The sequence below is a fragment of the Manis javanica genome, chromosome 13 (genome assembly GCF_040802235.1).
Source record: "Manis javanica isolate MJ-LG chromosome 13, MJ_LKY, whole genome shotgun sequence".
NCBI lineage: Eukaryota > Metazoa > Chordata > Mammalia > Pholidota > Manidae > Manis > Manis javanica.
Genome location: NC_133168.1, coordinates 23141879 through 23161736, shown reverse-complemented (window position 1 = coordinate 23161736; position 19858 = coordinate 23141879). Strand labels below are relative to the sequence as shown.

The 19858-nt window shown below is 38.0% G+C and overlaps 1 protein-coding gene across 1 annotated transcript in view; it reads right to left on the bottom strand.

The window, feature by feature from the left end:
* Positions 1 to 19858, bottom strand: part of LOC140845376 (centrosomal protein of 162 kDa-like) — an 88045-nt gene that overhangs the window by 21302 nt on the left and 46885 nt on the right. Inside the window, 10 exon segments of the mRNA XM_073219456.1 lie at positions 1022 to 1674; positions 4541 to 4639; positions 4641 to 4754; positions 7922 to 8026; positions 8751 to 8914; positions 10149 to 10275; positions 12700 to 12805; positions 14637 to 14749; positions 16500 to 16605; positions 18160 to 18182. Coding sequence (XP_073075557.1) covers positions 1022 to 1674; positions 4541 to 4639; positions 4641 to 4754; positions 7922 to 8026; positions 8751 to 8914; positions 10149 to 10275; positions 12700 to 12805; positions 14637 to 14749; positions 16500 to 16605; positions 18160 to 18182 — 1610 coding nt within the window.

Sequence of the window (19858 nt, the reverse complement as noted above, 5' to 3'; positions counted from 1 at the left end):
ACAGGTAGAAAAGATAATATTTGAGATACAAGAGGAAGAATCCAAAGGAAAAAATATATATACACATGTATATGAACCCAGGGAAGAGAACAAGTCTTGCAAAGTAAATCTAACGTCATGGCTCATAAAAGCCATATGAGTGATGAGTTTAGCAATGGAGAAAAATAAACAGAAAGTCTAAAACTGAAACCGTGGCAGAAAGTCGGATTTTCAAGGAGGGTGAATGAGAGTCAGGAGTCAGTTAAAGGGAAGAGAAAAGGAATTTCGGTCAGAGCTGCTGAGTCATGGAGGCTAAGGGAGGAAACCGTTTCAGGAAAGGCAGTGTGGTCAACAAAGTCACGGAAAACTACGCTGACCCAGAAAGGTCGTTCCTGAGAGACCAGGTTTCCAAGAGGGGTGAGGATGAGAGCCGTATTTAAGAATAAGTGAGGCAGAAATAAAAGAAGCTGCTGGCAGCAAAGTGGTGCTGAAAGAGGACCAGCACTTGGTTTGATCAAGTGCAAAGGTCTGAGCATGTGGGGCGGCTCAGGGGAGAGGCCGTGGATAGTATCTGAGACTCTGGGGAAGCAAGGGATGAGCAGACACGTTCCTCAAGGAATGAATGGGTGTGATCACTAGACTAATAAGAAGAATTATTTGGGAAAAGAGGACCTTTTCCTGTTAGAATATCACTAGTTTTAATAGTGGCTATTTTGTGACAGCATTTTCCTGTGGTAATTATAAATTATTATACTCGTTTGTAAGAGGGCCCAATGGGTCAGCTTATCAACACCATTTGGACACTAGCAGAAAAACAGGACTGGTCAGCCCAAGTGCATGGTTTGGTTTGACGTGGAGAGTCCAGTTCATCGGATTCTGGGCACAGGTAGAGGATCTCACTCTGAAACAGATCTATGCTTAGCAATGTGATTTGGTAATAAATTCAGTTAAGGGTCAAACAAATTACCGGAAGAAATACATCTTACAATTTTCAATTTTTTATCTTTTCATGTCCCCATGTATTTTTGAATTCACATTTTACCTTTTCATGGAGTCTTCAAATTGACTCATTGCTATATCAGATTTCATCTGCAGCTCATTCCTCTCTACAGTTAACCTCTGCAGTTCACTTTTCAATCTGCAGTTTTCCTGTAAAACCTCTGAAAGATGGGAACCTGTAAAAGCATCTGGTTGGTAAAGTCTGCCCCCCAGCGCTGCAGAGGAGGAGAGCACGTCCCCTTTCCCTGCAGGCACGCCTTTCTTCACCCTGTTTGTAGTCGCTTCCTCTCTGCCCTGGGAACTCTGACTAGAGAGAATCGTCCTTCTCTCCTTCTGAAGCCTCTCCACGGTTTTTGAAAGGTCTTGTATTTCTCTCCCCTTTGCAGCCAGCTCCTCATTAAGCCTCATCAATTTAGCTTTGGCATGAGCCTGTTCCACCTGGAATTCTATAGACTGGAAATCTTTATCATCTTTCAATCTTTTTTTTTTGAGTCCCAATTCAGCTTTCTGATGTTTAAGAATTCCTATCTGAGCTTCAAGGTTTCTTACAGTGACTTGATGGGCTTCCTTCATGTCGCTGAGTTCCTTCTCTAGTGCTTTAACTCTGGAGAGGTCCCCACGCTGTTTCTGAGGTGCTCCCCTCAATCTGGAGGCAAGTAGCTGCTCTTGCTCCTCTAGTCTCTGTTCATACCGAATCTGAAAGGAAAGAATCCATGTAATGCCAAACCACTGCTACACATTTCACTAGTCACTGAAGGCCTGCGTTTTCCCATTCATTCATTCAGGCAGTCATCACATATCCTGATGCCTCCAATTCCATGTTCCTTGCTTGAGTCTGTTATGTATTGAAATCCCAGTCTTAGAAGGTCATACCATTGTATATTCTCAAGGTATTTTATATAATTTCATAAGTAACTTGTTTCATAAACATTACATTAGATATTTTGCTTTATAAACACTACATTAGACATTCTGTATACCCCAGAACTTATTTTAAATCTCACAATCAAACTTATTATTGTGTATCCTTCTCTATGCAAACTATACTCTGATGATGAATAGCGAAAGCAACTGCTGGTCTTTAAGAAATAGCACAGTTTCAACTTTCTAACATCGACTTAGAAATCTCCTAGGTAGTAAGTCAGCTTGGAATTTATTTACTGGAGCTTTAGTATTGTAAAAGTAATAATCTATTACTTTACTCTGTGTAGGGAGGTGCAGTAGTGTTTGTTCATTTACTTAATGAGTATTTATTGAGTTACTGCTGAATGCCAGGCACTGTGCCAGATTCTAGAGGGAAAGAAAGTTAGTTCTTGCCTTACGAGTTCCTGGCCTGATTAAGGAGAGTGACACGGCAGTAGCTGCAGAGTCCTGTGACTGGGATGGTGGGCCTCCTGATGCAGGGGGGACGAGGCACCTGAGTTATCTGGATGTCTGAGCGAAGGTGGGCAGAATACACATTTAAGTTCAGCCATGAGGGATGAGTATAAATTTGGGGATAAGTGGAGGCAGGGACATTTTGGAAGTAGGAAGAGCCGTATAAAGACAAGCAAGTGGTTGGTGTGTACTGGGAATCAGAAATGAAAGAGGAACAGGCAGGAAGTAACCAGGGCAGGAGTGAGATGTGGTCAGGGACTGCAAACAAGAAAAATGGATGGGTAGATTTAGATATATAAAAATGGGGTCATGGGTTGGAATTTATGCCTCTTTTTGGTCAGTGGAATATTAACTGTAATTATTGCAATCATTTCTTGAGTGTCTGCTGTGCTCCAGGTATGACACAAGGGCTTTACATACACTCTGGCACTCAATCCTCCTGATAACCTTACAAATTTTGGATTAACTAGTTAAAGTGTTTGAGCATCTACTCTGTGTCAGGTACTTTGCTGAGTGGTGGAATACAACAGAGAGCAAAAGTGGGGTGGTTGTGACTCCCAGAAGCTGGATGCGGAGAGGTCACTCACGATCCTCCAGATGGGGTGGATGCAGTGGAGGGGAGGGGTGCGGATGCAGTGCTTATAGAGGGAATCTATCTGCCTGCGAGTCCAGGGAAGGCTTCACAGGGGAAGCAATGCTTGTTTTGAGAGCTGGACAGGATGCCCTAACTGTGAGAGGGCCGAGAGTACCATCAGAGGGCAGAGTACACAAATTACTGTGGCTGAAAGACACGTGGCAAGGGGGATAAATAGGTCAATGTGAGTGGGCAGCAGACCCATGGCGTGGGGAGGCACTGAGGGGCAAAAAGGGGCCTGGCCATAGGAAGTCATTGAGGGGTATAAACAAAGACAGGTATATATATGTGTGTGTGTGTGTGTGTGTGTGTGTGAGAGAGAGAGAGAGAGAGATGACAATATGATTTTGCCTTTGGTGTCAAGAGCTGATTAGAGAATGGGGTGAATGAGGTGGGTATGGGTAGACTAGTGGGGAGGTTCCAACAGTAATTGAGCCATCTTTTATTAATGACGGTAGGAGAGTGACATGGTGATGAAAAGGAATAGAGGAACTGAAAGAAACTTAGGAGTAAAAGTGGCATAATTAACAGTACATCAGAGGCTAAGTTAGGGAAGCTGAAAACTGGGTGGTTAAAGGAGGAGAGCAACTCAGAATTTAGGGAAGTGAAAAAAGAAAATGAACCAGGTAAGCGGCAGAAAGATTTGAGGAGGGTGGGGTAAAGGAAGGCCCCCCTCCTTGGTAAGACCTTAACTAGCAGGCCAAGGAACTTCCTGGTTTTCAACCTTTTCCTGTTTCTGAAACTTAGCATTCTACCACCGTTGCGTCTCTGAGGACAGAAACCCATGAGGAATGAGGTCCGCGTCCTAGAGGCAACGCAGCGCGAAGTTGGAGGCTTTGCTCTGCGTCTCGCCAGCGGCAGAACCTCGGGCGGGAGTTAAACTGGGAACATCTCAGGTCCCTGATCTGCAAGGTGAGTCAGCAGGATCTATTTCTCACAGGTGATTGGAAAGATTACACTGGATGGACCAAAACGCCTGTGAAAGCGTCCGGCATGAATTACTACAGAGACCATGCGCTCAACAAGCTCTTAGGAAGTAAATTAAGTATCACATCCTGTTTCATATTTGGTCATTGCGGCACTTGTACTTTCTGATACATTCCTGATGAGCGCTCAGAAAACTCAGTAAGACATTTGCAGCAGACACTGCCCTGCCTCTTGTATTCTAAAAATTTACTCTCTGTCCCATTCCCTCTCCGTTGTCCAGGTAAATTCGGACAAATGTTTTCAACCACAGTAATTCAGAAAAATATTTACACTGAATATGTAACAGATGTTTTACTCTGTCTTTTCATGACTTAATTTCAAATAATTCTAATATCACTGAGAGGGGCTTATGTAAAGATTGTCCTTTGCTTGATTATTCCATGTTGGAAATAAAAAGTTGCTGACGGAAAACAAAAAGGACGGACCTAGTTTTCCTTCGCATCTGTTAACACTCAAAGGTTTCGTGGGAAAGGACGATCGCAGCTATTTGTTACAATGCCGTCTAAGAAGCCTCCGGTCCTCTTGGTACCTCTGAGCCCGTCATCACGGCTACTTGGTGCTGACCTTCATTTTCTGAAACTGTTGTTCCATGGTACAAAGGCTTTTCTTTGCTTCTTCATCTTTGCCCTCCAGATCAGCTTCCACTATTTTTATCCTTTTTTCCCATAAATTCTACTGTATTTCTGCCCACTGTATCACCAGCTGCTGATGCACCCAATATTAAAGCAGGTAAAGAACTGGGAAATCTTCTCTTTAGAATTCCTTCCATTTCCTTCACCTATTAAAATATTTTTGTACATTTGTAAGGTCTGATGTATATTAAAATTAAGCAGTTTAATGCATAAAACTTACATTATACTATATCAATCATGTTTAGATTTCAAAGAGATGTTTAATCTATTTTAAAATGATGTCTTTCAATTAGGAAGCAAGGAGGAATAGGTGATATTTAATGATGTCTTTACAACACTTCTCATTCAGTCTACCATGACACAGCACATGGTCTTTCTGTAAGCTGGAACTGCACCAGGGTCCACAGAGATTAGAGCTGGCTATTATACATGCATATATGTGTATATCTGTTTCTGCTAAAGATATTATGATTTAAGATATCTTTGGAAAACATGTGAGCATCAAATGACATTTCTCCCGGTAAAATGTGTAGGTAGCAGAGCATATAGTAAGGGCTTGATAATGTTGGCTTTTATTATAACCTGGTCTCAAAAATGATGTTTCCTAAGACAAGATAGGTTGCTGGTGCTGAAAATCCTATTTACAGACTGAACATTGTTCATGTTAGGTATTTAAGGGTCACATCATTTGCAAAACTAATAGCAAATATTTCCATTCATAAAGATTGCTTGCACATTCATACATGTAATGGAAATTGGGATATAAATACAAATATTTATACAGATAAAAATATTGATAATTACATCTGCAAAATTTTCAGTTTTGCTTCCTCTGGTATTAAAAAACTAGTAATTAGATGTGAGCATGTAAAGATATATACATGCTTATACCATGTATATTGAAAAGAGACAGATTTTTTTTAAATCAGTGTTTTAATATACTTATAATTAATGCATTCACTGAAAATTTTAAGACACATTTTCCACCTAATTTTGATATCTTGAAATGTATATTACAGTTTTGGGGAAAATTAGATTTTATTGGTAGCTTCTTTGATTTGCTTTTTAATATTATTCTTTGGTTACAGATATCAGTGTGGCTGTCATACAAAGTAAAAATTTTTTAAATTCTCACTGGAAATTAACCTGTGAAATACTATATTAAATAAAAGCATGAATGAATGCATGTAACCTGAAATTTTCATTGTAACATGCAATTCCAATTAGCTTCATTTTTACTTATGTGCTATTTAGAAAAGAAGATATTTTACTCTATAATTATAATCTATTTTATAATTCATACATATGTATCTATAATCTATTTTATAGTATATATCTATAATCTATTTTAGAATATGGCTCCAAAATGATTCTAGATATTTTGTGACATACATTTATTATAAAATATATATTAATATTACTTAGTCTATAGGCACAGACCTGATCATCTACATTTGCCCTCTTACAGCACTAAATTATGTTTTCTACCTTTATCTTGCATCTACCTACCACTTCAGCATTTTATTAAAAAAATAATAATAATAATAAGGGAGAAATATGGGATTCACATATAAATCAAGTATAAAAATCAAATGAATAATCATATCTGACTTGATTGTTTATAGTTCCTGATGCATGATCAAAACTGAAAGTTTCTGTGATATGACTGCCCTTGCACTGTTCACCATGTAAGAACTTGTTCATTATGCTTCAGAAGATTGGAGACTGTTGGGAATTAGGCTTGGGGTTGATTAATGATTGTGCATTGAGTCCCCTATACAGAATTTTATTGTTGTTAACAACCATTTGGTCAATAAATATGAGAGATGCCCTTTCAAAAAAAAAAAATATATATATATATATATAAAGATTTAAAATCATAAGGCTAGAAATGTTCATGGGCACTGAATAAGATCTGAAATGTATATGCAGCAAACTATATAAAATGGTATTAATGAGTAATATTTTAGAAAGATATAATCTAAGATGATTAAGCAATACATTTTAATGAAAGTGTTAATAAAAAGAGTATTTACTTTAATAAAGTATTATATTTCTCATCAATATGGATCACCACTTCAAGTGTTAAGTTTGCTTTTGAAACATGCTTTATTTTTTTATTCTAATACATTCAGCTCTACATTACTTCTCTTGAAGTTACCAGGAGAAGTGGGAGTTTCTTTGGTCTTCTCTCTGTCATAATTCTGTATGTTAAACACTGAAAATTCTTGTTTTTACTCATTTATTTTGACATAGAACTGCTCCCACTTTAAATAAACTGGCTACTCTAAATCTTAAACACTGAAAAAATGCCAAGCAATCCTGGACTACACTTACTTCAGAATATTTCTAGCTCTTCAAACTACCTTTGTCCTGTTTCTTTCCTGGCCACTGAGCCAAACTATCAAATTATACCTTTGATAAAAGAACAGGTCCTGTGAAAGTATCAAAGTTAATATTTTGCTTTTTTTCTTTCTCATAAAACTGGGATAATATTCAGCCCAGTGATGACCTCACTTTTTGGGTTTGTGATGGAATAATACCTGTATGTTTAAGTGTCATGACTTGACTACAGAATCTTGCTCCCTTATGAATGAGGCTGAACATCCTTATTTTGTTTAATATTTAGTTATGAATAAAAGTGTTACTTTATAGTTTTAAAAGTAGAATGAAAAAGTTAATATTTCACCCTAAAAAACTACATCAATGAAAAAAATCTTTACCCTAATCAGTGTACTATGATTTTTGAAGAAGGTCGTCCAGCCACATTGACCATGAAATATTTCTAAGCCTGTACAGTGAACAAGAACTCAAAATTAGGGCCAGCTCTTTGGGAGGCTGCCTGCTGTTTCTAGGGTGTCTCACCTTTCCCGAGCACTACTACCACGGTCCCCGCTCATGGGTCTCCCTTGCTGTATTCCTCTCTCACCTGTCTTTCAACAGAAGGAATTCTAACTCCACACCCAGTGTTTCAGATTTCTACTTCCTTCTTCCCAGATACCTAAAAAGAGCTGGGATGCAAAAATAACTTTCCATCAATAGTTCTACCATCTAATGAGGCACATTAGTCTAAAAACCCTTTATGTATAAAGCCACAGATTATATAAAGTGATGCTGCTTACTACTTTTATTAGTTACTTTAAATATTACATATCAAGTTTATTTAAAGTAGGAGCAGTTCTATATCACAATAAATGAATAAAAACAAGAATTTTCAGGTTAATATATTTTGTAGGAACTCCTGGAGCAAAAGAGAACATAGAAATGCACTATATATGAAATACCTTAATGAAAACTTACCCTGAATACATACTTGTCTCTCTAGATCCTGAATTTTTTTGGCATCAGCTGCTCTATCTTTCAAGTGTATCTTCTGCTGAAGAGACAGATTTCAAGATTCAGCTTTCAGTTTCTCGACCTATCAGTAAGTAAAGAACATATTAAGAAGCATATTTAAAACATAGAGAAACACAAGCAGAGCAGCATGATGGTGGTTCCCTAACTCATACATGAATTCCCAGATGTGGCACTGCATGGAGACAAAGCGGGCAAACAAGCCAAGTCCCTGCTTTCAGGGCACTTACACTCCAGGGAAAGGAGACAGCTGATCAGCTAACAAAGTAAGTCACTCAGTGAATAAAATAACTTCAGAGAGCGACAAGTGCTATGAATAAAATAAAACAGAGTGAAGGCATGGAAAGAGAGTCAGGGAAGACACTGATGGCTGCATTAGATTAGAGAATGTCAGGAAAGGTCTCTCTGGGGAGAAGTTTGAGATGAGACTTGAACAAGGAGTGAGACAAGGGAAGAACCTAGGCCAGAGGCATCAAGTGGAACAGGCTCGGCATGTTCAGGAACCAGGGGGAGGTCTGGTGCGGCTGGGGGACAGTGACTCCTGGGGCTGAGGTACGATGACTGGGCAGGCAGGATCCAGACCACATGGGGCCTGACAGGGCACGGCGAGCAGCTTGGATTTACTCTCAGTCTAATCTAAAATAGGCTACACACCTAAGTGCAACCAAATGTCAAACCAGCAATTTGAGTGAACAGAGTTTAGATATTGATTCTAGAACACTTATAAGGCTAAGAACTAATTATTGAAGGTGAAGGGTCACTGCAGAAATACATTCTGAAATGACTACCTCAAGTTTGAGCTTCTCAATTTCTTCATTTGCTTCTTTAAGCCGAACTGCATCTCTATCCAGAAGTTCCTGATTTTCAGAAAACCACTGTAATCTTTTTTGCAGAAGACTGATTTCCTCTTTATGTGTTTCTTCTAAAATTTTTATTTCACATAATTTTTCACCTATAAGATAAACTCAATAACTTGACTGCAATTTTTCAAAATATGGAAATAAACTATATTAAAATATTTTACATGAAAACCAGTGCTTACCTAATAAAAGCATTATGAAAAAATATGAGGTAAAAAACAACTGATGTGTGCAAGGTGTTGTCTAGTTAAATCTACTTTTAGTAAAGAGAGCTGAAGATTGTGTTCATAGTCCAAATCCTCAAACCTGCAGCAAAGTTGACTATGCAGAAATTTTTGATAAATCAACTGTTTTCCCACTCACTTTCATTATAAAAGTAAAGTCATTCCATGAAAAAATAAATGTTAGACTTGAGAGATAATAAGAATGAAAAATTCCTATAATTATATTAAGAAGTAACAATTGCAAACATTAAAGAATGCCTGTTATGAATGATTTTTTCTAGCACAAAAAACTTACATGATGGATACTATTATTATTATTATTCTGTTTTACTAGTGAGAAAAGTAAATGTGGGTTTCTTACAAACCGTTAGTGGACTTTATTGTACGTATCTTACACTGCAGATTATACCTCCACAGAGGAGAGATCCTTACTTGAGCAGGTAAGGGCTCCTCCGATCCACCTTCCTAGTCCTGTGCTCTCCCATCTGAAGCTCCAGTCCACAGGTACACTCAGTAACATGCTCATGACACACCCTGGGCAGCCCCCCCCCCCACTCCACTTCTGAATTTTCCCATCTGTTAGGACCTGGCTCAAATGACAGCCTTCCCTTTCTGAAACTCTTACATAGCACCCCATATCATGTTTATTTGCAATTTTTAAAATATTAAACTTTTCTGCATTCTTATCTTTGATTTCCCTGGTGGGGAATACCCTATTTATCCTTGTGTTTTCTACAAAATTTAGTGCTATTTGTTCATTTGGCAAATAGGTGGGAGCCTATGTTTCAGACCCAGGGATAAAAAGACAGACTATGCCCTCAGGAAGGTCACAGTCCAGGTGGGATGGCAGATATGTGAACTAAACATAAAATGCCACAAATTCAAAATAATCCTTGATTTTCTTTTATCCTGCAATTACCCCTGCTAAAACCTATTAAATGTACATACGTATTACAACTGATTTGAAAAAAAAGGTCTCTAAAATTAGGATATACTTCAAGGAACAGCATTTTGATCACACTATCCAATTGCTGTTACTTAAATTCAAGAATAAAGAACAGCCATGAATATGAAGGTAAGCTGCTCCAGCCAAGGGTCTTACCTGTGGCATAAGCAATCTGCTCCTTGCCCTGGTCTCTCTCTTTCTTCATTTTTTCCAAGTCTACTTCAAGAGCTTGTTTGTCCTGTTTCAGTCTTTTGATGTCTTCTAATAAACTTATTTTTTCTTTCTTGATATTCATAAAATTACAAAAGCAAATTATTTCTAACCATAAAAAACTGTGGTATAATCTCTCTTTCACTCAGTCTTTCATAAAAACTGGTGCTAATTATTTTTCCTAAATTTCAGTTCTGATTTTATCACTTCCCACAATTACCAGTAGCTCCCTAGAGAATACGAGTCAGTTTTAATGATTTAACCCACCGCAGCCTGAAGACCTCCCGATCTGCTCCTCCACCTCCCCTGGATCACTGCGCTGACCTCCTAACCGGTCTGCCTCCTCCGCCTGCAGCAATACAGTCTGCTCTCCTCAGTGGCCACAGGAATTGTGTTAAAGAATCAGTTAAGATCACTCCTCTGTCTGAGGCTCTCTGGCGGCTCCCATCCTCCCAGGGCAAATCCAGAGTCCCCACCACGCCTTTCAGCGTCACATAACCCAGCCTTGCCCACGCCTCTGACCTCAGCTACTACAGATCTTACCCCTCCACTCCATTTCAGCCAGAGACTGCTGAGCTCTTTGAGCGGACCCAGCACACTCCTGCCCCGAGGTGTCTGCGCTGTGTCCTCTGCCCCCAGATATGTAGGCGGCTCACTTTCTATTCATCAGGATTTCTGCTCAAATGAAGCCCCACAAGTTCTTTCTAACACAGCAAACCCACTCCTGTTGCTTTATTTTATTTTTGCAATGCTTATCACCACCTTTTATGTACTTACTTAAAATTTACTTGAAAAATGACATCATGTATTTACTTGAAAGCAGTACTTTATTTTGGTAATCCCTTTATCATAAATGCATAAAAAATGCTTGGCATATCAAAACACTGTTGCATGAATTCTCGATATGCTCTATGTTCCATGCTACTCTTAGCCCCTCCTCCTCTACTTGATAAAAATCATACTTATCCTTCAAAGCTTAGTTCAAATGAGCCTATTCCTGCTATCCCCTCCACTGCATCACCATAAACTTTTCATTGTACCGCTAGTCTAGCATTTATCTCTTTCAGTCTCCTATGACATTGACTTGTGCACAAGCCCCTTCTCTTTATTAGGCAGAAAGCTCTACGGGGACCAAGACTGATTTGTTGCTGCATTAGTTCCCCCATCTGTAGTATTGCCTTCCGAGGTTTCAGTTATGCATGCTGGCTCACGATGGCTTGTTTCTCTGTATAATTTTTAACTGTAGGTAATTATCAGTGGGTTTTTTACCTGTAGGAATACTGTGGGAGCTGGGTTAAGGGTGTATATTCCAAGAGCTGTATATTCCAACAACACACTTGTAAAAGGTCACTAAAAACAGCCTTTGAATAAAACTAATGCTATGGTTGGAACCTTATCATGTCTTTTTCAGCCTTCAAAAAATATGGTACTCTTTTAACTTGTTAATTTTTTAGGCCTACTGATAAGGAGAGGAAAGTGCACTCACTCTTTAATCATTCTATACATGCATACATACATGCATCAAAAGAAAGTTCCCTAATGGATTCATATTTGAAGCTGTACTTTATACTTTATATACTACAAAAACCTGTTAAACATCAGTTATCAAACTATGGTATGTTTAGATTTCTATGTAATCTAATTTTATATAATAAATTTCTTCTTAAAGGTGGCATGTAATTGGAATTTTCCTAATGTATACAATCATTCAAATAGACTGGAAGGGCCTTTTAGTTCAGTGGTATGGTTCTTAATGGGAAGGAGTGGGGAGAATTAACTGCCCTCCCACAGGGGATGTTTTGAAATGTGGCAGTAGTTTTGATGGGTAAAATGACTGGTGGGTGCTATAAGCACATAGTTCCTGGTGACAGGGGTGACAAAAGTTATGCAGTACATGGAATTGTTCTGCTTCAAATAGAATTAACCTGACCAAAATTTCAGAACTTCTGCCATTGATAAATGTGCTCTTGAAAATTCTAGAACCATATGTTTTATAACACAAATCAATAAAAAAAGAGAAAAAAGTTATGCAGCAGCTATGGCATTTCACATATATGTGAGAAAAATGTGATATAAATAGTTGTAGATACAGTCTCTGCCGTTTAGAAGTACACAGTCCACCTAAGGAGACAGGTTAAAAGCTAATGAAACTTTCTATGGTGAATAACCATCTACACATTATTTTCCTATTTTAGACATACATTTCCAATGAGAGATTTGTCTGAATAAGCTGTACATGCCACAAGCGTGGTGATGCCTCCAGTATGACTCCACGTGGTAAGTGCCCAGCAAGAGGTCAGATTATAAAAAGACGCCATCCAAAACCAGTGTGATGTTGTTTTCTCTACAGTGAGGTCACAAGCTAATCTTGATATTTCTTAATTTTTTAATGGTATGAAATTTAAACATTTACTCATAAAGTAATAAAGTTTTTTACACACATAGGAATTTTTATAATCTTTACTCTTATGATATTTAAAATCCCTTTGCAACTTACCTGTGCCACCCGTAGTTCTGTTAACAGATCTGTAAAATTCCGGTTTCCAGAAGGCTCTGAAGTCTCAGCTACTTGAGATAGGAAATGACTTTGTTGCATCTGCTCTCTGATTTATTTTGAAAAGAAAAAGATTTTATTTTGCTTTTTACAAGGTACTCCATTTGATGCAAAATATTCAATTCTTAAAGATTAAAAGCTGTAGTGGATATTGAAACTATGTGAGATGCTAAGGAAAAAAGCTTATTTAATCTAAAGTTTAAAATACTAAAAGAAGTTATTTTAAGGGAAATTTTAAGTTTAATATGAAAGAATAGAACCTTGAAGTTGTTTTTAAATATATTTTCTCCCAATTCTTAGAGAAAAAAAAATCAATGTCCCAGAAAAATGGGCCCCATTTTTCCTATGGTAATGTGTGTTGGTTGTCACATCATTCTAGATTCCTTTCTGCGAAATACAAATTGCCAATTACACGTGGAAACTGACAAATAAAACCAAACACAGTCTACTATTTGGACATTAGAATTGTATTTGTTTTTCCAGAGATACTATAACAAGGAGTTTAGGACTCCATGTAAGAGCATCTAGCCCTAATGCACTAATGAAACATTTAATTGTGAAAGTTCCACTGAGAGCTTCAGTTTTGGATTTTGGAATAGATCTTTTTTAAAAGCTAGACAATATAAGATGACATTTAAAAATACTGAAGCATTGAAAAGAAAGCAGATGTAAATGCTTTCATGCACTGGAACTGGCAGATTATCACAATTGGCCTGGGGTTACGCTTACCAGGATTAAGAGGTATTTTTTCCCCTAATTTACACAGAAGTGCCCTTACTTGCCACCCTGTGTACTGTCTAGCTTTGTAGATACAAGGTGTGCCTTTTGCTATTTTTGCATAAAGATCAGCTGGAGCTGGCAGCAACCCTGCCTCTTACTCCCTAGGTTATCTAACAAAAGAATGAAGGAAATATGTGCATAAAAAGAAAGTTCATGACATTCATCGCTAAAGAAGTTCCTCCAATAGCAGTCCTATCTGAGTGATTAGGTATTTATGAAAATGCAAATCGGCAGTCATTTCCTAAAAGAAGGTAGTACCCTGACTTGCCCATGTTTGCAGATCTGGCCTTTTACCTAACATGTTAAAGTCGGACGGAGTAACATCCAAAAGATCTTACAGTCCGAACTATGACTCCTAAGTAGGGCTCGTGCTCCACCGGCCTGCCACACTGAGCATTGGTCGACAACAACTCAGAAGTTCTCTTCCTCTGGAGAAATGCTTCACCCCACTGAGAGCCCTGCCCCATGGCCTGGGGAATATCCCCCAGCCCCTTCCTGGGGCATACCTCAGCCGGTGGTATAAAAGATGAGGGGTATAAAAGGCTGTCCCCCTTGCCTCAAGCAGAGACCAACTCTGTGGGACAGTCTGTTCTCCCAAGCTTCCGGTGAGAGCAGAATGAAACCAGTCTCCAGCTAGACCATATGCTTACTTGCCTCCCCCCCCACCCCGTCTTGCTTCTCTTACTCCCTTTCTCCTGAATGTTATCCACTAGGAGATGGAATCCCCTCCTCAGGCTCTACTACTGTGGTATGGAACCTCTCCTAAGACATTATGTGATATTGTATGACACATACTTTTTATTATTGTTAATCCCATGGTTCCTTAGGAAATGTTAAGCATCTCAGGCTTAATGACTGATCAAGAAGAATACTGTATATTCAGTTTCCTAAAACTGATAATCAAACTCAAATATGAATAGGCTGAAAATACCAAGGTATCCACTAGTCATTTAATACTAAGACAAACCCACTGAATATTAAAATATAAAAGTTACAAAACTATAAATCTTCATTCTTAGTAAAAATAAATGTATTCTTAATATAATAATAAAACACTTAGAAATAGTCTGTTCGGTTCTAAGAATTTAAAAAGGACTTACTTTAAGGAAGCTAACTCGCTGAATAAACCCTGGTTTTCCTTGAACATTCGATCCTCATTTTTCTTGTTTTGTTCTTGGAGATCTTTCACTTGATTATACAGTCTTTCATTTTCCTTCATAAATAGAAAATCACATATAGTTAAAAGTTGCTAGTACTTATAAAACATAAGTATATATGCTCACAACAGCTATATCCTTTAAACATTTTTAAAGTCTTTTAAATTTTTCAGTTTTTCAGTAAGCAAAATCTTTTTCAAACTACTTATATCATCTCAGAAAAAAAGTTTTACCTGAAAACAATTCTTTCCAAAATGTTTTCTTGGAAAAAAAGGTTGCAAAAATGCTCAGAGTCAAAGGGCCTTATGTCAGTGTTTGCACATTTCACAGGAGTAAGTGGGTGAGTGGCTGTAGGAATAAGCACATTCTGACTGTGGGGACCAGGGGTGGAAAGGCCGGGGGGACTATCTGCACCCTCTTTTTTCTGTTTCTGGCTTGGCTTCCCACAATGAAGAAAATGAAGAAATTGGTTATAGTCACAGTGGGCGTTCATGTTTCTGGAACTTTCTGTGACCAGACTTAGAGACTGGATATTTCTGAAAATGTCAGGATGAGGGAGAGCAAGGACTAGACCCAGTTTACCCTCAGCCTTGAGTGACTCAAACTGAGATCAGAAAGTACCAATCTGTGCTAAGGTGCTCTGGGTTATTAACCTCTTTAAGAACCTGATGAAAATCAAGGACCTTTGAAGATCTAATGAAAACCATGCACTATCTCACTGTATCTGGCCTAATGCCTGGCAGATGATCTGTGCTTAATATTTGTAGAATTAGTGAAAACCAGAAAAAAATATAAATATATACACAGATACATAAATTTTGTGTTATCTTTGTGGGAGAGGGTAGCTAGCATGTTAATGGGTCTGTGAAATCCTTAAAAATGCATGTTCTAAATGGCATGATCAGAATGGCGGACAAAGGGTATGGAAGATTCTCACAAACTTCAGGGCAATGTGTCTTTTAAAATCAGTACTCCACAGGTAATAAATGTAATCACTGACACTGGAATGCTTTCTCTGGATGTTCCTGGACGACAATGCTTGTTATTGACAGGCTTGATTCTTAGGCTATGCTGTCAAAGGAGAAAAAGATGAGAGAGAAAGGGAGGGATTTAAAAAAAAAGGGAGTGGTGGGGAAGAAACTGAGATAAAATCTCAGGCTAGAGATCACTAAATCTGTCCTGGCCAACTGTCAGGTCAACATCACCAAGGATCCGTCACGGTTCGCAAATGTCTGCCTTCTGCAGGACACAAAGATTTTCTCTAATTCATTTTTCACTCATAGTGCAAATGCCAATTGATTTCAGATTTGTATTTCTGAATATATCAAAACCTTCCACTGAAAAGTGTTATAGAAAACTAAAGAAAATTGGGATAGTTTTAAGGAAATGGCTATTTAAAAAAACAGGCAACATTCATTAGCTAGTTACTGTGTGCCAGGCACTAAGAGGTTGGTTTGCACTGTCTTATTTTCATTTCACAAACTCCTTATGAGGCACCTATTACTCTCATCATACCCAATATCACAAATGAGGAAACTGGGTTATATGAAAGTTAAAGTGATTTGCCCAAGGCTGCACAGCAGGTGGTGGAGCTAAGACCAAATGAGATTCTTTGAATGCAAACCCATGCTCTTAACCACTTGAATTCTGTTCATGAAAAAGTTCAGACTAGTCAAATTATTGCTTCCTCATATTTGCCAGAATTGCCATTACCTGTTAAATGAGCACAGGAATACTTTAATATGCTTAGTTTTATAACCAAAGGATCTCAAGAACAAATTCTTCTTTTGTGAAGAGTCACCTTACCTGTTGATATCCCTGAAGGAGTGTCTCCTGTTCTTGTATTTCTTTTTGGATTTGCTTCAGTTTTTCTTCAGTTGTTTCTTCAAAATGTAACCACCTCTGTTTTTGGTCAATGGATCAATGACCAAAAACAGAGATCATAACAAACTAGACAACCTAGAAGAAGTGGACAACTTTCTAGAAAAATACAACCTTCCAAGACTGACCCAGGAAGAAACAGAAAGTCTGACAGACCAATTACCCGTAATGGAATTGAACTGGCAATCAAAAAACCCCCAACAAAAATCCATCATCAGATGGCTTCACAGCTGGATTTTACCAAATATTTAAAGAGGGGCTAATACTCACCCTATTTAAAGTATTTCAATAAGTAGAACAGGAGGGAATACTTTCAAACTCATTCTATGGAGCCATCATCACTCTAATACCAAAATGAGAGAAAGGTACCACAAAAAAAGAAAATTACAGACCAATATCCCTGATGAAAACAGATGCAAAAATCCTCAACAAAATATTAGCAGAATATTTTGAATTCAAAAATACATAAAAAAGATCACCCATCATAATCAAGCAGATTTATTCCAGGGATGAAAAGATAGTACAATATTTGAAAGTCAATCAACATCATCCACCACATCAAGAAAAAGAAGGACAAGAATCACATGATCATGTCAATAGACACTGAAAAAGCATTTGACAAAATTCAACATCCATTCATAATAAAAACTCTCAACAAAATGGGTAGGGAGGGCAAGTATCTCAACATAATAAAGGCCATATATGATAAACTCAGAGCCAACATCATACTTAACCACCAAAAGCTTAAAGCTTTTCCTCTAAGATAGGGAACAAGAAAGATAAGGATGGCCACTCTCACTTTCATTCAACATAGTACTAGAGGTCCTAGCCATGGCAATCAGACAACAAAAAATAATAAAAGGCACCCGGATTGGTAAGGAAGAAGTTAAACTGTCACTGTTTGCAGATGATATGATATTGTACATAAAAAACCCTAAAGAATCCACTCCAAAACTACTAGAACTAATAACTGAATTCAGTAAAGTTGCAGGATACAAAATTAATACACAGAAAGCTGTTGCATTTGTATATACTAATGATGAACTAGCATAAAAAGAAATCAGAAAAAGAATTCTATTTACAACTGCATCAAAAAGAATAAAATAGCTAGGAATAAACCTAACCAAGGAGGTGAAAGACCTATATACCCTGAAAACTGAAAGACACCTATGAGAGAAATTAAAGAAAAAAAACAATAAATGGACAGGAAGAACTAATATTGTCAAAATGGCCATCCTGCCTAAAGAAATCTACAGATTCAATGCAATTCTAATAAAATACCAAAAGCATCCTTCAATGAACTAGAACAAATAGTTCTAAAATTCATATGGAACCACAAAAGACCCCAAATAGCCAAAGCAATCCTGAGAAGGAAGAACAAAGCTGGGGGGATTATGCTCCCTAACTTAAAGCTTTACTACAAAGCCACAGTAATCAGAGCAGTTTGGTACTGGCACAAGAACAGATTCATAAATCAATGGAACAGAAGAGAGAGCCTAGATATAAACCCACACATAAATGGCCAATTAATATACAATAACGGAGTTATGGATATACAGTGGGGAAATGTCAGCCTCTTCAAGAACTGGTGTTGGCAAAACTGGACAGCTACATATAAGAGAATGAAAGTGGATTACTGTCTAACTATACAAAAAAAGTAAACTTGAAATGGATCAAAGACCTTTATGTTACTCATGAAACCATAAAACTCACAGAAGAAAACACAGGCAAAAATCTCTTGAATATAAACATGAGCAACTTTCTCCTGAACACATCTCCTTGGGCAAGGGAAACAAGCAAAAATGAGCAAATGGAACTACATCAAACTAAAAAGCTTGTGTACAGCAAAGGACACCATCAGTAGAACAAAAAGGCATCCTACAGTATGGGAGAATATATTCATAAATGACATATCTGATAAGGGCTTAACATCCAAAATATATAAAGAGCTCACATGCCTCAATACCCAGAAAGCAAATAACCCAATTAAAAAATGGGCAGAGGATATGAACAGACACTTCTCCAAAGAAGAAATTCAGATGGCCAACAGGCACATGAAAAGATGTTCCACATTGCTAATTATCAGGGAAGTTCAAATTAAAACCACAATGAGATATCACCTCACACCAGTTAGGATGGCCAACATCCAAAAGACAAGAATCATTAAATACTGGAGGGGATGTGGAGAAAGCGGAACCTTCCTACACTGCTGGTGGGAATGTAAATTATTTCAGCCATTGTAGAAAGTAGTATGGAGGTTCCTCAAAATACTAAAAATAGAAATACCATTTGACCCAGGATTTCCACCCTTAGAATTAACCTGAAAAAACAAGATCCCTGATTCAAAAAGACATATGCACCCTTATGTTTATCGTAGCACTATTTACAATAGCCGAGATATGGAAGCAATGTAAGTGTCCATCAGTAGATGAATGGATAAAGAAGATATGGTACATATACACAGTGGAATATTATTCAGCCATAAAAAGAAAAGAAATGCTATCATTTGCAACAGCATGGATGGATCTAGAGGGTACTATGTACTATGCTCAGTAAGATAAACCAGGCAGAGAAAGACAAGTACTAAGTGATTTCACTCATTGGTGGAGTGTAACAACAAAGCAAAACTGAAGGAGCAAAACAGCAGCAGACTGACAGACTCTAAGAAGGGACTAGTGGTTACCAAAGGGGAGGGCTGGGGGATGGCGGGTGGGGAGGGAGGGAGATGGGGATCGAGGGGCATTAGTATTAGCACACGCAGCATAGGCAGGTCATGGGGAAGGCAGTATAGCACGGAGGAGACAAGTAGTGACTCTAGCATCTTATTACAGACGGTGACTGCAATGGGGTTGGGGGGGACTTGATAATATGGGTGAATGTTGAAGCTACAATATTACTCATGTGAAACCTTCATAAGACTATATTTCAATGATACTTTAAAAAACAAAACAAAACTGTCTTTCTTCACATCCCTCAGAGCACATTTCAGGCTCTTCCTGAATCTGTTTCCCAGATTGAAATTCCTAAAGACCCCAAATAAAATTCTGGTTTGCTTTTCAGCCCCAGTTCTTTCTTCTTGCACACCAGTGCTGTTCTGTGCTGACGGTTTTGGTGACGGAAGTGACTCAGAAATGCTATATAGTGTCATTCTCTGAATCTTGACCTTCTATAGCATTTCTTACCGAAATTTTTTCTTCTTGAAGGTCAAGGGAACTAAGGGATTTATTTTCAAAAAGGACTGCTAACAGAAGAAAGCTATGAAAAAGAGCCCACTTAAATTTTTA